The following is a 19,260-nucleotide window of genomic DNA, read 5'->3' as shown; positions in this document are numbered from 1 at the left end:
AAATGTGCAGCAAAGATCATAATAATCTGCTGCAAAGCTTCTTAGCTTCATGCAGAAATTGCCTGTGTAATTGTCCAGGGTTATATAGTAAGCCTGGGTGGGGTTATGCAGAATATAATGAGGGGAAAATGGGGGAATAATGTCGGAAGGCATGCAAGACATCAAAGAACAAATAGAAAAATATAATGTAAATACAATCTAAATCTTCTATACAGCAGCAATATGAATACTGGCACTAAAAACACATTTTTAAAAGCTAAACGACCAATTAAAGAATTGTTTGGCTTAAGCCATTACATAGTATATCTATTGCTAATCACATTGATGCTTTTAGTTGTAATGCTCTTATTAATAATTGGACACTCAAGTTTTGATTTGTTCGTTTATATTCAAAGATGTATTGATTAACAGCTGACACATTTTTAGCTGTCTCATGAAACTAATCCTTCTCATTACTTACGGAGCAAACCATGATCTACTGGCAGAGAATGCCAAATCCATCTCTGTATATGCTAGTTTGAGATGGGTTGTGTGATGGATACTGATACTTCAATTAAGACACAAAGTAGTCCGTTTTCAGTGCTGAGTGAACTGTCAATGCTCTATAAAGCTGTTTGTAACGAACTGCATCATTCTCTCTGTGTGTCCTTGCGTATTGTATTTATTCTTCTAATCAAATACTTGATATTAGAAATGACAGCAAACTAGACGTGGCAAGGCTGCATACTGACAGACACCTCATGACTCATTGTAATACAGATGTCTCGAAACGGTGTTAATGCAGTGTCGTGTACGTTTGGACAAACCTGTCTCAAAAACAGCTTGAAATGTCATGCATATAATATAAAATTGTTTTGAGATTATGTTACCCCCTACCAGCTCCAATTATAGTGCATATTTATGTGTTGTCATGGAGTCACACAGTACATAACCCACTAGAGGCACATGGCTTACGGTAGATGAATCTCAATTACCCATGTGATGAAGTCAAATCCAGGTTTGACAATCTACAGATAGTTTGTACTACAGATTTCTAGTGAATGGGGATAATTAAGTTAGGTGAGGTGTTTTGGACTGGAAAAAGTGTTGTAGAAATGCGTCAATGGTACGGTAGTGTTGGAAGCATCGACATATTGTGTTGTATAAGGTGTGACAATATCTGCATCCTTTGGAACAAGAATCAAAGCCAACAGCTATATTCAGGTGTGGAGGTCGAGCTTATGAAATGCTTAGTAAACAGCAGGATCAGTGTTAACAGCAGTGGTTATTGGATTGTTTACGATGAGTTAGGGAAAGGTTGTGATATGGCCGTTCTCTGACGGCCAATTCGGGCTGCAGTGGACAATCAACCATCCACAGAAATCAATAATGCGCTAGGTATAACAATCAATCTACCATGTGTGGGCCAGGCTTCAGCTATTGTATTCTCTAAACCCTTACTGGACACCTAACAGTGGCCGCAGGAGCAGCTAAATATAGACACATTTGAAAGTGTGTGAGCCAGCCCTTGGCCATGTGACCATTTACTGTACTGTAAGCATTGATTACTAGCGTTTTAGTAAATAATTCACCCTTAAGTATGTTTTACTGTCCACATAAAGCAGCACTGACAGGAAGTCTTAGGCCTTCCTAATAACTGGGCAGCTCTGACAGTGACCATCTTGGTGCATACTGTACATCACCGTCTAACTATGTGCTAATCCAAAAATAGGAATTGTCAAAGAAGTTGGTACCGGCCAGGTTGATGCAGAAGAGCAGACTCAAGCTACTTTCGGTCTGAGACGCCACTCATAGCCACCACGTCCCTGGTGCTATTTACTTTAAATCTTAATATAATTAAAATGGATGAGTTATATTCAAATGTACCCCTGGACAGTTATACTAAAGGGGAAACATAGCTATAGAGACCAAAACCATTGGTTTACCAGGCTGTAAACATTGTTATTTCTGCTGTAACGTTGATCATTTTAACATGGGGGTATATGGAGATTGCTCCCTTTTGGAGCTAGCCTTAAGTTGCCATTTGAAGCGAGAGGACAGTTTTCGGAGCTACTTCATGGGCTTCAATTGCTATCAATTGTACATGGCTACTTAGGGAGGTAAAGGTGAAACCACATTGAGGACATCATTTGCCTACAGAGACAACCTCTTAATTTTGTCTTTGTATTGTATGTACATAGTGTCTGTCATTAAGCACACTTGGTCTGGATGGAGCTGCTTTCTGATTTGATGCAACATTTTGATTATTTTTAAACCTGCCGACACAGCAAGGCAACAGCTAACCCATGGGATTGAAGGCTTTAACATGAGTGCAGTGAAGTGCGAAAAACAAAAATGCCTCGGTTTATGTCGTTTAAAAAATAAATAAAAGAAACCGCTTCGAGGACAAAAATACAGGATATAAATTCTGGAGAGAAAGCATGGGCAATCTGAACATGATTTCAAGGAGGTCTTGTATGTCAGAGAAGAGAGAACACATACAGAAGGCATATCACCTTTGATACCTTCAAACAATCTTGGATGAGAATCTGGTTGTGTAATTTCAACAGCAGCATACCTTATCAATGAGGCTGATGTCACAGCGACCCGTCTCCAGCAGCATACGAACGATGTTTGTGTGTCCGTGTTCGCTGGCACACATCAGGGCCGTGGAGCCCTCGCGATCCTGGGCATTTACATCCGTACCGCAGCTCAGGAGCAGCTTCACCATGGCAACGCGGCCGTGGCTCACCGCAAGCATTAGGGCCGTCTGGCCCGCCTGGAAAATAAGTGAGCGATACAGAGAATTCAAATTAAACAGTGAGATGGAAGTTATAAGGGGGAGATAAAGAGATGCAGGGTTGGAGATGAGGGAGGAAATAGAGGAAGATAAAGAGGACATGTAGGAAACGTACGTTAATGTGGAACATTTAAATATATTCAGGTGTTCTGAAATTGAACCAATATGTATGTACTTGGACTATAAGTCTGCATGCAAGTAAAAACGGCCAAAAATAATCACAGAAGTTATTTAAAAATAAAACGTTTTCCTAAAGACAAATTATTCCAATAGAAAGTGGTACAAATAAGGGTTAAGGGAAACTTGGGTGTTTCTATCCAGGAAATATGCTCTTATCCCATGTATACATTTTGTTCTGTTCTGTGTATTCCTATAAAGTCATCTGCTTGTAAAAAATGTTCTAACATGGACTGATTTCCCCAGGGTATTTTAGAAATTCCCAGGCTTACTGTGCCTTGACAACAACTTCCCGTACAACTATAAAACCTCAACACAGTAAGAACCGTTGATATTGGGACCCCAATGAGTCAGTGCGAGATAATAGATTACCTGTCTAGAGCATGCATTGACGTCACCCTGTCTCAACAGTTGTTGTGCCACCTCCAGGTCATCAGGGCTCTCAGCAGCCGTCAGTGCAGCCAGCATCACTGGAGTATAGCCTGCCTTGTTCACATTGTTTGTCTCACATAGACCTGAAGCACACACAAACACAATGTTTGATCAAAATAAAGAGGATTTTGTGCAATTTTGTGCATAGTTAAGCAGCCTCATCTGACTACTGTATACTACTATCTTTTGTTAAAATTGTGTTTCTGTCATTGTGTGCATCTTACCAGTGTCCAGCAGCAGTTTGACCACAGGGAAGTTTGAGTGTGACACACTGTAGTGGAGGGCCATATTCCCATTGCCATCAGTCAAGTTAACTACATATGGCAGGAGAGTTGGTGTGGTCATGCCCACTTGTCGCAGGTATAATCTGACAGTATCGGCTTGCGAATCTTTCTGACTGGAAATCTTGAACCACTCCTGGTAGAGCACCACTAAAACCTGACGCTGGAGAGAGAGAAACAAATATATAAATGAAGAAGGCGCCTGTGGCAGAATTGTTACTGTTCCCTGAACATCATTTTTTATGGTGTGGGCTATTGAGTGGCGTGCATTGTCAGCCTGAGGAACAGCACTGTAAGCCTTTTTAATCTAATAAGTCAAAGAGCTATAGCAGAACTTTAACCATGAAACTGAAGCATTTTCCCTCAAGAGAAATCCATGTTATAAGGGTCTAAGAAACTCAATAACCAATAACCAAAAAACATGCAGTCAAATCAGATTTGATGAAGAATATAGAATCATTTTATAACAAAAAAAGCAGCAGCCAAAAGATCCTCTTACCATTTCTTTATCTGGGGATGAAACCTCTTCCATGCGGTCTTTTACATAGAGGCAGGCATCTATGAAGCTTTGCTCTACTTTCTCTCTGCAAACAAAGACCAGACGCCACATTAAGTATTTTTTCCCATCCTAAGTAAATATTATTTTAGTAAAGAACTTTCAATTTGACCAGGAGTATCTGGAAGTGAAAAAACAACCCAGCACACTCCACATCTGTGCTTTCCATTGTTTTCTTTACTGTTTTTTCAGCTTTCATGTGGAAATACCATCAAGTCTTCATAACATGTCTCTATAGCATGTTTTAAATTGAAGTTGTCTGAAGTCCTCACCACCAGCTGCTCTTGCAGTAACAAGTAGTGCACTTTTCTTACTGTCCTAATGTGCACAATGTAGTGACTGCTTTTTCGTCTTTTGTTTTCTTAGTTATGTTTTCTGTATTTTATATGTTTGTGTTATGTGTTATGTGTAATGTTGCTGCCTTCTTGGCCAGGTCAGCATTGAAAATGAGATTTTATCTCAATGTTTTTATCTGGTTAAATAAATAAAAAAAAAACATATGGCCAAGAGACGGCTACCTAGGTTCTTGTGTAAAGTCTGTCTGGGATAAAAAAAACAAAGATAAAAGATGCCTTGCAGGCCTGTGTAGTGTACACACACATCTGTCAACATTCTGACACACTGATGGTCCATGCAGACCTCCTCAACGGTTAACACTGATTCACTGCCAAATATGATCCACCAGGTGCTCATACTGTACATGTCAAGCTGCACTAAGCCTGAGTGGATCACACTCACTGTGTACTGTACTCCAGAAATAACACACATTCTTTTATAAACACACATGCTTAGGAATGATCAGACATAAGCTGAGTGATGAGTTAATAAGTCCTGCCTTCTCCCAGGGGCCCCATCTACGGTGTGGCCCAGGAGCCCTCTGCTCTGTCCACATACCTGAGACTGATAAGTGATCAGTCAGTGACAGGGAGAACAACACTGCTGGATGTTTTGCTTTTTTATTACCAGACCCCTGGCCCTTTTGGGAACTAAGCTTGTCTGGGTGTCTGTCTTAGTCCTCTATAAGAGTGAGAGCTGCTTTTACTACATTGTGACGGAGAAGTTGTGTGTGCTTGTGCGTAGTGATGGGCGATATGGCCAAAATCTTCCATCACAACATAGGTTATCTCATATCTTGATAGTAATGTAAGTAGGTTAGGTCGTTTTCTGTTAATTCAATAAATAAATGGTCTATGTAAATAACCACATGGAAAAATACTATTTTTATATATTCCAGTGTGAATTAAATAGTTGAGTATTTTCTCATTTAAAAAAACCTCATTGCTTACTTAGTCAACATAAATTAGTGACATTTTATAAAGAGGACAAATGAATAAAGACCTCACATATAGCGATAGAAGTTGTATAGGAAAATCTATACGATATCTAAAATGATATATAAAGATATAAAGTCACCAGCCATACCTGTGGTTTGCCCTTCTGTATGTGGAAACAGGTGTATTTAGCGTGAATATTTATGAATCAAAGGTGTAGAGCAGGGGTGTCAAACTCAAGGCCCGGGGGCCAAATCCGGCCCGCGACTTCATTTAATGTGGCCCACAAGAGCTTGCAAAGAATATAATATGTTTATTATATGGTTACATGGCGATTTACAGAAGCACGTTGCCCATACATGTAGCAAAATGCTTCTCAAATTTCCCTTTTTCTCTTCAAAATATGCCCTTTTCTTTATTTTGACTTTTTTTCCAGAATGTGCTTTTCTTTTTAAATCATTTTGTGACATTCTCACTGAAGAGACTTGCAATTATTTGCCTATAGACTTCTGCTTTCAAACCTAGTTAATTATGAAGTTATTACCCTATCCGATAACAATCCAATGCAGAGGCAATAATGTAATATAATACATTATTATATATATATTAAATATTTATATATGTATCTTTATATAGTCTTAATGTTACAACCGGCCCTTTTGAGTGCAACCATAATGCGAATGTGGCCCGCGATGAAATTGAGTTTGACACCCCTGGTGTAGAGTGTGGCAGTTAGTCTTTACAAGTTATCAAAAGATAAGCATGGTTGTAAGTGTAGGTAGTAATGACTGTGTGTGTGTGTGTGTGTGTGTGTGTGTGTGTGTGTGTGTGTGTGTGTGTGTGTGTGTGTGTGTGTGTGTGTGTGTGTGTGTGTGTGTGTGTGTGTGTGTGTGTGTGTGTGTGTGTGTGTGTGTGTGTGTGTGTGTGTGTGTGTGTGTGTGTGTGTGTGTGTGTGTGTGTGTGTGTGTGTGTGTGTGTGTGTGTGTGTGTGTGTGTGTGGGGCCCACTGTATATTAAAGCTTCATTCACCACCTGTCTCGGACAAGTCTCTGTGCTGTTGCTGGATAACAAAGCACCCTATTGTCCTTCCCTGACATCATACGTCACACCGTCGTTTTCTATGGCTGTATTGTGCTTTATCTGCTTTTTGTTTGACGCAATAACTGTGAACTTTCATTCACTTTGATATACGCTACAGTGATCTCACTTTTGCCATTTCTAAATATATGAGACTACTCTTTGAAGTTTCCATGTTTACTTTTCTCTATCCAATGTGAAGGAGAGCATGGATCATAGTAACAAGAAGATTTGCAGTTCAGATTGGTTTGCTTTGTGTTACAGAAAAAAGATGGATGACTTTTTGCCCTAATGTATTTTTCACTATCAACAACATATACCATCAACAGAAAGCAGTCCATGCTGACCAATCATAGTTAATTGGGTACCCTGTGGTATCTCTACAGCATGCCCTACAGTGGTATCATGTACAGTATAGGCTCCATAGCTTTACTTAAACTCTGACAAACCACTCAAAGTGAAGCTCTTCTGTCTCACCCTTCTTCCTGTTCTCCCAGGAGCTCCTCACTGCCCTCTGGATCCAGCAGGCCTTTTTCAGCCTCCTTCTCTGCAGCCACTGCACCCCCTCCCTCAGGGGCCACCTCTGCTTCCTGCTGCTGGGTCTCTGCTCCCTCTTCAGGCTTCTCTTCTGGCTGAGGCTCCGTCTCCTTTTCCTTCTCTACCTCTGGTTCTGAGCTGTCTTGCTCCTCCACTTCCACCTTCGACTTCTCATCTCCACTTGACTCTTCGCTGGATGTTGACTCATATCTGGAGGTGGACACAAACAAGTGGACATCAACACCATTTTCAGAGACACCAAAAGCATCCATATTATACCAGCAATGATAAAGCAACAATCACAAATTAATACAATTTGAGTTTTGCAATATTATGTTGTTGTGATACTGTATTGCTTCTCAAACATACTATCAATTTTAGATTAAACAGTTTACATGAAAATATCCAAATTGCACAAAAACTATTGCTACAGTATGATGTTACAGGGACTGTGATAAAGGCAAATGCAGATTCCACTGTTCTGATTGTACTCAGGTTTTAATGCATATAGTTGTGTGTTTATATACTATGACAGTTTACTATGACAGATACTTGTTTACATTATTGCAATGTATCGTGATAGATATCTCGTGACCAAAAAATAGCCCTCGCAAAAAATGTGAAATAATTTTTAGAAAAATATTTATCCATCCTATATTATACATGGACTTGAACATTAGCTCGTGTTACAGCACTGAAAGGTATGTACAAAAAAACAAACATGTGCAGTAGCAGCCACATCACAAACACCTCAGCAGGTAAAACTAATATGAGAGCATTAAAGTCAACACAGGCCAAGGCTGGATAAATACTAACAGGTCATTACCCTCTAGACCTGGAGCGTGACATGAAAAACAAGCTTGTCTAATGCAACCTTGGCCAAATATCCAAAACATCCCTCACACAGTGAAACGTATACATTAAAATCCAATGGCATGTTTGCACACTCATTTATCAACCTTGGAGAAACCCAACGTTGTTCAGTGAGGAAAGGCTGATGATATATTTAGAGCTGTGGGGGTGGTTGTTGGTGTGTGTGATCATTGGGGTGAATAATGAAGGAACCTCTGTGAGGCCAATGATCAGATAAGTCTCATATTGAATGCCTCTGATTCAGGCTTATTTGTAGACACACACACAGCCCACCACATGAGGCGTTCAGGGGCCACAGCATTCCCTGGATTCCACAGGAGCTCAAGGGAGAGCAAAGATAGGTTAGACCGTCCAAAGAGAAGAAATAAAAACAGCAGCCCACTTCCTGTTGTGGGCAGAAGACTAAAGATAGTCAGAGAAAATAGTGTTGTCTGACATGTGGAACAAATGGAGAGAGATCCAGTAAAGGGGGTTACAAACTCAAAAGAGACAAACTAGATGTAGACAATCTTGTATAACATATCAATGTTATTGAGCAAATCTTTACAAATGATAACATTTAAAATTCATTTGTTCTGGTTCTGGTGAATGGTTTTTCCGTTATGTTTGCAGAGCGTTTTCTAAAATGGGGAGGAAGGAATAGACCTCATCACAGCTCTGACAAAACATAGCAAAGGCGAGCAGGTCATAAAACAGTGACGCTCAGGAATGTAAGAGCAGCAACACAGAAATAACACACACCTAAAATACACAACTGAGGTTATTAGTTTGAATGTGAGTGTGTGAGTTTAGCTCGCTGGCTGTGTATGTCTTGTCGGTATTCACATTTATGAACATAGTAAGGACAAAAAGTATGTCTGCACAGTCCCATTTGCCAACTGGTGCCTGAATCTGTTCCCTGCAACCAATTTTATTTTAGCACTAGACTTGGTTTTGGTTAAAGATTTAGGCTAAGGGTTACGATTACACATGTAGCAGGTAAAGTTAAGGTTATGGTAATCATCCAGCGAACTCCTGTCTGTCCTCACACAGTCCACCAATGCATGTCTGTGTTTGTGTGTATCCATGTGCTTCATGTTCTAACTATAAACCAGACAGCTAACTATCAAAGCTTCCATAAATAATAATCTCCCTGCTTTGAGACACACCTTTGTTCTTCCAACCACTACTACCTGCTTACCTAAAATTCATCAGCTTTTACGAGGGGATGCTCACACTGCATCCAGCATCAGCAAACGCTGACATAAGCACGCTTGCACCAAGAACTGAGGTATCATCAATACTGACAAAAATATGCACACACATCACAATGTACAACACCTTTTCATACACAAACAAACATTCACACTTCCGGAGGCAGCAGTGAGGTTAAGTGTGTATTCAAGCTAGCTTTGACAACTGACATCATGAAGCAGATGCCTGTGTGAGACACAGCCTGTCTTAGGTCAAGCACATACATTTCAATAATATAGCTTGTTGTAAAGGACTTTTTAGAAAAGTGTATACTTAAATTATATTACTGCACTGTCTACTGGCTATTCTGAATGTAGCCACTTTGACAAAATATACCTGAGGGAATTATCCTGTAGAAAAACCAAAAAGTAACGAAACATTCATGGACACACAAAAGAGGCAGAAGAAACACTTTGTCACACACAGAGAAAACGAGTCAAACTGAGAGATTGGACGCTGATTAAAAATAAGTTTTTACCCTCCATTCACCCCAACAAACTTCAGGTTTTTCTTCGCTCCCTTGTTCCCCTGCTTGTCAGCAACACCATTTTTCTTCATAATAGATTTTAGACCTGGAGAAAAGGAGGAAAGAGAAATGGAAAGAAAAGGGGAGGGAGGGTGGTTGGTAAAATTCATTAGGCCTTTGTGGAATGTTAGTGTTTGTGTGTTGTCTACGTGTGTGCCCAAGATGACCGAACATTCACATTCTGTATCATTACTAAGATGTTCTCATACTTCAAAAGACGGTATTTTTTTTGTCAGTGACTCGTATTATAATTTTTCAGATCTGCCTTTGCTAGATGCTTCAAAATAAAGGCATTATCTATCAAATAAGAATGTCTAAAGGTTACGTTTAAGCAATATATCAAACTGATTTTGGTAGCTCATGAGACTTCAGACAATAATGGTTTGCACATGTTGGCTGTGTTTACAGAAACAAGCAATGTATGTGTAACATTTTTGAGGCTGGATGATATTAAAGAACCTCTGGATGCAATTACAAGTAACTGTAGCTGAACAAATCGTGTAGATTCCATGTGTTGGCATAGATTGTAGCTTGGGGCCAATCTTTAGACTCTACACAAGACAACAATAAAACCAACTTGAGAGAACAGTACCATACAATTAAGCAAAATAACTTTTCTTGCAGAATACCTGATAAAAATGTGTTTTAATGTGAGTTCATTCAGTTTTTAAGGATTATGCAAGTGAGACATACTGAAAACAAGACTCTGAAGAACTTGTTCAAGTACATTAACTTCATCAGATTGACTGGCTATTGGAGTCATTTTGGCTTTTAAACATTCAGCACCTCGGCGATCAAGGCGATGTTCACAGGTGATGATTATAGGCCATTATGACAACATACCACCTTGACATTGGCAGGCCTACTAATGTGTATAACTGCCCTATACTGTAAGTGATGCTGCATGGGCTCCTTTGCTGACTCCCCTTGGCTTTAAGCCCGGTATTGCTGTCTTAGTTGTTCCTGACAGCGAGACATGATGCAGAGGCACTTTAATGTTTTATGCAAGGACATAAGGATGTGGCTTTGAGCCAGAAACCACTAGCTGAACGAATTCCAGAGACCACCATCTAGGAAGAAGAATGCTTTTAGATCCAGTATCCCTGAGGAGATAGCCACAGTGGGAGGGAGAGTTTAAAACATTCTTTGCATTTTAATATATCCTCCTACCATCCTCTAATACTGTAAATAAAACAATGGTGTAGTTTAACATCCCTTTAGTCAGAGACGCTGAGATATTTAACTCATTCATACAAATCTCTTTAGGTTAACTTAAGTCTCTGGTGACTGGGATAAGTAAGAATGCTCTACACAACAATAGAAGTTTCTTTTTCTAATATTTGAAAACAGTTAAACACTGAGTTTTCTTTTAACTACTATATAATATATTACTTTAACATAATTAGTCCTGCTCGCTCAAAATCTACTTCAAACCACTTTTGTATATTGTATTCCCAAGATTGAACTTAAATTGAACTCTGAATATAAAATATGTGCGATAGCAGAGTGATTCTGTTCTTCAGCTCCTGGGCCAGAAACTGAACAGTGAGACATCAAGGGAGGCAGAATGGGCATTGTCGCTTTGATGTGCTTCAGTGTCCATTTGAGAGTGCTTGTTTGTACTTCCCTGTGAGTTTGTGCGTCTGTGCTTCTACTGTGCAAGAAATACATACATTGTGAAAGTCCATAACATCTGTCATACCATTGTGGCAATGTTTGGCTGCTTCTTTGGAGTATCTTTTTTTCATGGAGAGAAAATTAAGATTCAAAGCTGTACACTTTAATAAAGATGTAAGACTTCTTGATCTGAAGAACATGTTATACTGTATTATGTGGCAAAGAGAGAAGGAGAGGATCATTTCTGTGAATACGGAATGTGGAATTGATTCTGCTCATTGAGTTGATTACATATAGGTAGGCAGGTTTAAGACAGACAAATAAACAAATGTGTAGAGAGTATAAACCATGTGCTACTAACTGAACCACAGGCCTACCTTGTTCCTGCTGTTTGCTGGCTGCAGCAGCTTTCTGGCCTGGTGAGTAGAAGGCAGAGAGGACACTGAGGGAGCTAACCAGTTGACTTTGAATGGAGCTCATTTTGGAAGGACCAGGCTTTCCTCCTGGTTTCGCTGTTGTTGCTGCAGGGACTGCCTTCCCCGCAGGCTTGGTTTTTGCTCCCTTCGCTGCCTCTGTTTTTTTCCCTGGTGTCTGTTTCTGTGTGCTGGGGCTTTCCTGCTGGCTGGCCGTCTGTTGAGTTCCAGTGCTGCTCCCCAGTTGTGCCCACTGCTCGCCCAGAAGCCCTGTTAATCGGGTTACAACATGGCCCAAAGCGGCAGGCGATGTTGGTGACTCACCGGAGCCTCTGCGAGAGGGCTCTGCCTCCCCAGCATCCCGACGTAAGGCCTGGGCTTCACTTGAGTTACGACGCTGAGCTGTCTCGCTGGAGCCTCTACGTAGTGATTGTGTCTCGCTGACATCTTTGTGAGGGGGCTGAGTCTCACTGGAACTTCTACGAGAGCCCTGAGACTGAGGTTTGGCGGTAGATGACGCCTGGCGGGTTGGACGGGTATGCGCTTCTCCTGATCCACGTGGTGCTTTTGGCTCTTTTGTGTCCCGTCGAGCTGCAGAGGTTTTAGGCTGTGCTTTAATGGATTTAGGATGGGTTTGTACGTCAGTGGAGCCTGGAGACGGGCCCTGAGTCTCAATCTGAGGTTGTGATTCAGATTGCTTCTCACTAGACTCCCCAGGAGGCTTCTCTGCTGGGCTCTGGTCCTCAACCTGAGATAGAGATGAGGCTTGTTGTTTTACCTGTTGTTCAGATTGCTGTATTGGGGTTTGGGCCTCTATATGAGGTGTACCCTGTACCTGTACCTGTACCTGCACCTGTACCTGCACCTGGGGCGGATCTTTTGTCTGGGACTCCTGGGCTAGAGTTTCACTGGACCCTCTACTGGGACGGACAGGTGCAGCCTGAGGTTGAGGAGGTGATGGAGGTGATGGCTGTGCTTGCTCCGCTGAGGGCCTTCGGCCTCTCTGGGGTCGGACAGGAACTACTGCCTTTACAGCTTCATTCTCTGCTGCTGCTACTACAACCGTGTCAGGGACCACAGTTTCTTTGATTGTTGCGCTCACAATCACATATTCTTTTATTTGTTTCTCCTCTACAATCTCCGGTGCAACCTGTTGTGTTTCAATTATTTCTGTTACTTCATTATTTAGGGGCTCCATTTCCTTTATTTCTGAGTCATTCTGTGCCATAATCATTTCAATCTTGGATTCTGTATTTTCTATTTCTGCAACAGGTGGATTGCTACTTCCTTCATCCTCACTAACAATATTCAGAACTAGAATTTGTTCAGCTGTGCTTTCTTTAGCTGTAATTGAAATCTCAGTGACAACTTTCATTACCACACTTTCACTGTCTCCACTGTCTCTTCTTTCATTTGCTTCCTTGTCTTCCACTCTTTCAATGACCACAGTGTCTGCATGTTCTACTCTTTCACTACCTGCACATTCTCTCACTTGACTTTCTGCTTCTGCACCTCTGGATGGATTGTTATCCTGTCGTCTTCCTATCTCTGTCTCAGTCTGCTGGTCTGTCCTTTGTGCCTCCACTGTCTCGGTCACCCTGTCGACAGTGTCCACTCTCTCTGTCACTGTACCCCTCTCTACGCTGCTGGCCCTTGGTCTCTGTGGATGGTCTGTTTCTATCTCTTCCTCGGTTTCTGTGACTTGGTTTACCCTTTCCGCTGTAGGCGTCTCAGTCATCTGATCTTGAGTAGCAATCCTTTCAGTTACTGTGCCCCGTTCGATGCTGTTGGCTCTGGGTCTGGGTGGGCTCACAGCAGGCGCTTCTTCCACCATCTGTGTTACCTGTTCAGGTGTGTCAACTTGAATACTCTCTGTTCCTTGATCTATACTTACAGCCATTGGTTGGGGTACACTAATTTCAATACGAATTCTATCTGTATCTGTCCCCTTATCTACCGTACCAGGTAATTCTGTCTCTGTCTCTTGGTTGGCAACATCTAACTTTTCTGTCTCTGTCCCTGTGTCAATACTTTCTCGTCTTGGCATGCTGTAGGCTTCTGGACTGTACAACTCCACTCTCACTCCATCACTCAGTTGTAGTATTTTCTCCTCTTTTACCTTGTTCTCATCTATTTGTTCTTTCAAAAGAGTATTAGTTCTCTCCAGGTCTTGGCTAGCCTGAGTAAGTTTAGCCTCGAGTATCATTAGCTTCTCCTGCAGATTCGGCATACTGTTTGCGTCCTCCTGTTGTCCACCTTTTGCTTCATCCCCATCGCCAATACTGCTAGTCTCTGCATCTTTTATAGCCAATCTAAGTGATGTTAATTCTGGTCCTGCAATATCCCGCGATAGCTTTTGCACTGCGTGCTTAATCGGACTCTCGAATGTCTGTTGTGTTTGTATCTGTGATTGTTGCTCTAACAACCCACTGATTTCTACATGTGCTGAGGAACTCTTCAAAGATTCCTGATGTAATGCTCCCTCCTTTAGTAAGACTGTATGTGTCTCTGTAGCCCCATGTTTCCCTTTCCCAGTTACCAACTTTGTTGACAAACGCTCTGAAGCATCTAAACCTCCAGTGGGTTGAGTCGTCAGAGCTAAGTTGAGCCCTTCTGTAGGTCTTTGTCCCTGTGCCTGAAAGTGTGTCCCAGAATCTGAATGTGATGCTATGATAGAGGACGATGTGGAAACCTGGGCTTCGGCTTGGGCCTGGGCTTGGATCTGGGCTTGGATCTGAATCATAAGATCCTCCCTCTCCTTTCTCAGTGAACTGATCTGGGCCTTTAGTTCAGGGATTGTTTTGACCTGCTCTTCCAGCTCTCTGACCCGCTTCAGTGCCACTGTGATCTGCTGGTGAAGCCCTCCCCGATCCTGAGGAAGAGACCGCCTGTCTGTTATGTCCGGTGAAGCTCGAAACATGTTTTCTGTCGAGCCACTTTCCGGTGTTCCCACATTACGGTCTGGACTGCTTGAATCCGAGCCTTTCCGCTGCTGTAGAGTGATAGGCATGCTTGAGGCTCTGAGCAGATTAGGACGACTTTGAAACCCGACAGTTTTCTCTTCAACAGCCAGGGCCCCAGCTCCTGATTCATCTTTGGGCTTTTCTGAAACATAGACAGCTCCCTGACTGCTTGTCCCCCTGCTGCTCTGACTGGATTTCCCCCCTTCACTTGCTCTAAAGTCATAGATCTGTTGGACCTCTGTCACCCGTGATTTAGGTTTGGGCCCAAGGGTGGACGTCCCAGACCATGTGCTATCCTTTTCTCTGGGGGTTGGCCTGGCTCCATGCCCAGGAAGGCTGAAATTTCTGGGCAGAGTACTGAATTTGGCTGGGCCCTTGACCCTTCGCTGAATGTGGACCCTTTTGATGGTGTTGCCTTTTTCAATGTCGTCAACATACTTGAGGAAGTCCAGGTCTAGGTGAAAGCCATAGGGAGTTTCCACTGAGTAGGGCAGCTGCTTCCTCTGAACACCACCCTCACTGGCCTTGGTCTGAAAGCCGTTGGCTGTAAGGAATGAACAATTAATCAAAGAATCCTTCCCCTACTATAAGAAAATTGACAATAACAATAATGGAAACTTCACGACTATGATTTGCTAAAGCAATGTGCAATGGCTTGATGAAATGAGCCTGTATCAAATCACAAATTATAGTCATCATTATTATTCCTTTGCACCCACTTGTTCAGACAGTCTGTCCTGAGATGCACACTGTTGCTTCATTATGTATTACCATATCAATTACTGGGAAGTAATTATCATGCTGTGATTGTGTAAAAACAAAACAATCAATATGCAAAATGCTGCTCATGCTGTGTTAACTTTGGAATAAAATATAAGGCTGGACAGCTATCACCTTTAGCCAATAAACCCTTCACTGATTTTGGTCAGAAAAATACATGGCAAGTTACATTTTGGGGATGTAAGGGGATTGTGTGTTTAAAAACTCACCACTTTTCTTGTCCATCATGGGAATAGGAGTTCTCAGTCATCGACTATGCCACGGTTGGATCTGGCAGCCTACACAAAACAGAAATCTTTGTTAAAGATTGTTGTAAAATATAGCAAATCTATCCATCATTGTTGTAAGTCATCATTCTGCCATCTTGGAGTGTCTGGTCATTTTGGATAAGGCTCTTGAAAATGCACCCTGAAATGGCCAGAATGTTTATTTTGGTTGAAATAAATTGGCCTCCAAATGTAACTCAAAGACAAAACACAACAATCATTTGCCTCTTTGAGTAAAGATTTTCAATAAGCCACGCAAAACCATACTTCAGCCTAGGCTTGGTTGCCAGGGACAAAAGGGTACAACATATGTGAAATACGTGTACACAACAATACATGTGTTGTAACTTCTCTAAGATTGTAACTTATCTAAGAGATGTGTAACAGTATTTAGGTAAACCCTGCAACATTATGTCAAATGTAATACTAACCCTGTAATACTTTAAAGACAAAGACAACAAAACACAGCAAATGATACAATGAAGTATACATCAGGGCACCAGTTATAACTGCCCAAATTGTTATGGTGAGGAGAGGAAAAGCATTATAATGAATGGCTAATATGCAGCTATGACATTAAATGTTATAACAAAGGTAAATATGCAGTTAATTATGTTGCAGTCTCAGCAACACATTATACCAAACAACAGCAAATATTAATGGTACAATGAGGGGAAAAGCAGCACTATTGTATCCATTAACCTTATTTAATTTGCCTTGCTAAGCCAGACCTTTAAAATATATTTAATTGTCGACACAACCCTGGACGGGCCGAGAGAAAGGAAACACGTTCCATTTGGTGCCACTGTGTATCATTTGTTCCCCTTGGAGAAGGTTCCATTTTAAATGAACACTTGAGCCCTGGGGGGAAAATGTCATTTTTTAGACTCAAGCAAATAGGTACAAACTATTTTTGCAATTTCCATGCAAATGTTGTCAAAAAAATGTCTGCCATGAAGAAATCATATCGCACAATGAACGGAAGCTCTGGTTTAACAAATTATTGAATTCAAACTTCAAGATGTGAGATGTTAATCAGCATTTACATTTCCCTAGGTGGTATACAACAGTATTTAATTGTGCAGCATATTTATTGAAACAGGCACAACAGAAGGATGCTTTAATGCATCATTTGTTAGGATGCCCCTGAGTTAGATGTTGCTAACTACATTATAACTGATGTTCTATTGTGATGCTAATAGTTGCCACAGTGCAGGTATGTGTAGCAGTGTTTCCTCTGTCATTTGTCAATTTCTTTCCTATTTGGTATCAATTTAACAGTCAAAGAAGATAAAGTTCTAGGGGGAATATGTTAAAAAAACAGTCTTTAGAGCAACACTTTTTCCAGTTGAAGTGGCTGTTTTGTTGAGGCAAAAGAATCAGAACATGAAATTCCAGACAACCGTTTGTGATACAAAAGAAATGTCAAATGCATAAAGACTCTGGACAAACCATTTGGTATTTTCTGTGTATCAGTTCAGTTCTTTCTTCTAAAGAAACTTTTAACTGAACCGATACCGGCTCCAGTAAATGCTGAGTAGGTTTATTTCAAAGCAAGGATTGCATGAGCCGGCAATGCAATCAATCAAAATGACAGCCAGTCCAGCAAGCAGCTTAAACAGGAACTGTGACCAGCTGTACTTGGCCCCTATACCGTCTTCATAGATAGAGCCCTAATAATGAAACAAACTGGTGACCTGGGGCTGAAATGTTGTCTCTTTTACTGATGAACAGATATCTACACACGTATAAAAATGAACTGACTGACAGCCTATGCACAGAATCTGACACCATGTGATTGTAACCATGGTAACCATACTTCAATTCACTATTAGCCCCTGGAGTCAGGAGAGCATAGGCATTCCTGACTCCTCCTGACAATGAATGCGACTACAATCGGCTTGCTGTCCTTAAAGGCTTAATTAGCCGATCTGGGAGCAGAAGAATGCTGCATGTAATTGCTGAGTGAGGTACAGGCAGACCCCACTGGCAATTATACACAGGGGGCAGGCAACAAAACCCTTCTTAATTAGATCATTACCAAAACGGAGAGGCAGAGGTAGAGTTGGAGTGAATGGAAAAGGGACAGAAACATGGGAAACTTTAAAAATAAAGGCAGGGAGGAGAAAAGGAAGAATAGATAAAGAGCGGAGAATATGTGAAGCACAAAGTAAGTGACAGAAGGGAGGATGTGGAAAAAAAGTTACTTGAAAGAACTGCCAGACAACAGTTGACCTAACCTTCCCCACAGTGATGTAAACATTTTTTAAGTATCCTCCTTTTTAATTAAAATCACTTTCATTGCTTTTTTGACTAATGAAAGGCCTCAGGGCAACAAAATAATCCTATTGAATTTGGTAAACTTCAGCAGTGTTGTATGGATCATTTTCCATAAATGATGAGCGATAGCATGTCTGTTAACAATTCAATGAAAAAGCACACATTTTTATGTGTTAGCTGTAACAGCACAGTAAGTTGTAAATGATCCATGTTAGGCTATTGATTAAAGATTGGAAGCCCCTGATGATGCATGATCCATTCTGGATTACAGTCATAATGACTATGAGCAAAAGCTCATAAAGGCTCAGCTTATCCAAATACAGGCTACAGAAGGCTACAGAAGGCTAAGGTAGCCGTGGGTATGTGTGTCGGAAGAGTGTGTGTGCCGGCATCATTTTAGTCACTCTGTCAGTGTTTTTTTCAGTGTGTGTGCGCTTCAATTGCTTGCAGTATGTTGATATATGTGTGTCTTGAACAGTCTACCACATGCACATAATAACCCCATAAATGACATGCCGTAATCACTCAACACCAATCCAATAATCATGGCAGCTGGTCGAGAGGCAACGACATTGCTAATGCGAAGCCCGGAAGACAGGAATAATGAAAGTATAGTCAATAAGCTCATACTGACAGCCAGTTTTCATTTGCCATCAGCGTGGAAACCTCAACCAAATGTATACCGTTTTTTGGGGGGGTTCTTTGAAGTAGAGATGTGGGAACTCAAATAAATGGTCCACGTTGTTGTAACATTTCCAAAACTCACAACAATCACTCAGAGAAAACTGCAATTTCTGCAAACACAGCATGTTATGGTATATAGATTATGGGTACAATGGCTACCAAGCTATTTCTAATTCAAACTTGCACCCACTCCTCGATTCACACACCGTACATACACGCAAACGCAGCAAATAACCGCTGACCAAACCAACCCAGGAAAGGGGGAAGAGTTAATTGAATGTCATGGGTCATTACATTGGTGTGCCTGTGCACTGGATATTGAATTAGTCTGATACACTGACACAGAGCAGGCATGGATAGAAGACAGGCCAACAGGAAATAAGATTTGAGATGGCAAGCAGGGGACAGGAGGTGGGCGGTCGGGAGAGAGAAAGCGAGGGAGAAAGTGAAAATGAGGCAGAGATGGGAGTGGCAGCTGTACTCACTCACATCTCAGACAAGCAGAGCAGCTTTAC

At 41.3% G+C, this 19,260-nt stretch overlaps 1 protein-coding gene across 3 annotated transcripts in view; it reads right to left on the bottom strand.

Annotated features, from left to right (window-relative positions):
* Positions 1-19,260, bottom strand: part of kank4 (KN motif and ankyrin repeat domains 4) — a 78,731-nt gene that overhangs the window by 3,701 nt on the left and 55,770 nt on the right. For all 3 annotated transcript variants that reach the window (XM_034147358.1, XM_034147359.1, XM_034147357.1), the window contains exons 2-9: positions 15,725-15,793; positions 11,737-15,279; positions 9,695-9,788; positions 7,051-7,320; positions 4,169-4,253; positions 3,613-3,832; positions 3,329-3,471; positions 2,558-2,758 (exon numbers count right to left, since the gene is read on the bottom strand). In XM_034147358.1, the coding sequence (XP_034003249.1) occupies positions 2,558-2,758; positions 3,329-3,471; positions 3,613-3,832; positions 4,169-4,253; positions 7,051-7,320; positions 9,695-9,788; positions 11,737-15,279; positions 15,725-15,743 (4,575 nt within the window). In that variant the 5' untranslated portion in view covers positions 15,744-15,793. The remainder of the gene's footprint in view (positions 1-2,557; positions 2,759-3,328; positions 3,472-3,612; positions 3,833-4,168; positions 4,254-7,050; positions 7,321-9,694; positions 9,789-11,736; positions 15,280-15,724; positions 15,794-19,260) is intronic.

Source organism: Trematomus bernacchii, unplaced genomic scaffold (genome assembly GCF_902827165.1).
Source record: "Trematomus bernacchii unplaced genomic scaffold, fTreBer1.1, whole genome shotgun sequence".
NCBI lineage: Eukaryota > Metazoa > Chordata > Actinopteri > Perciformes > Nototheniidae > Trematomus > Trematomus bernacchii.
Note: the sequence above shows the minus strand (reverse complement) of the source record. Positions and strands in the feature narration are given on the sequence as shown.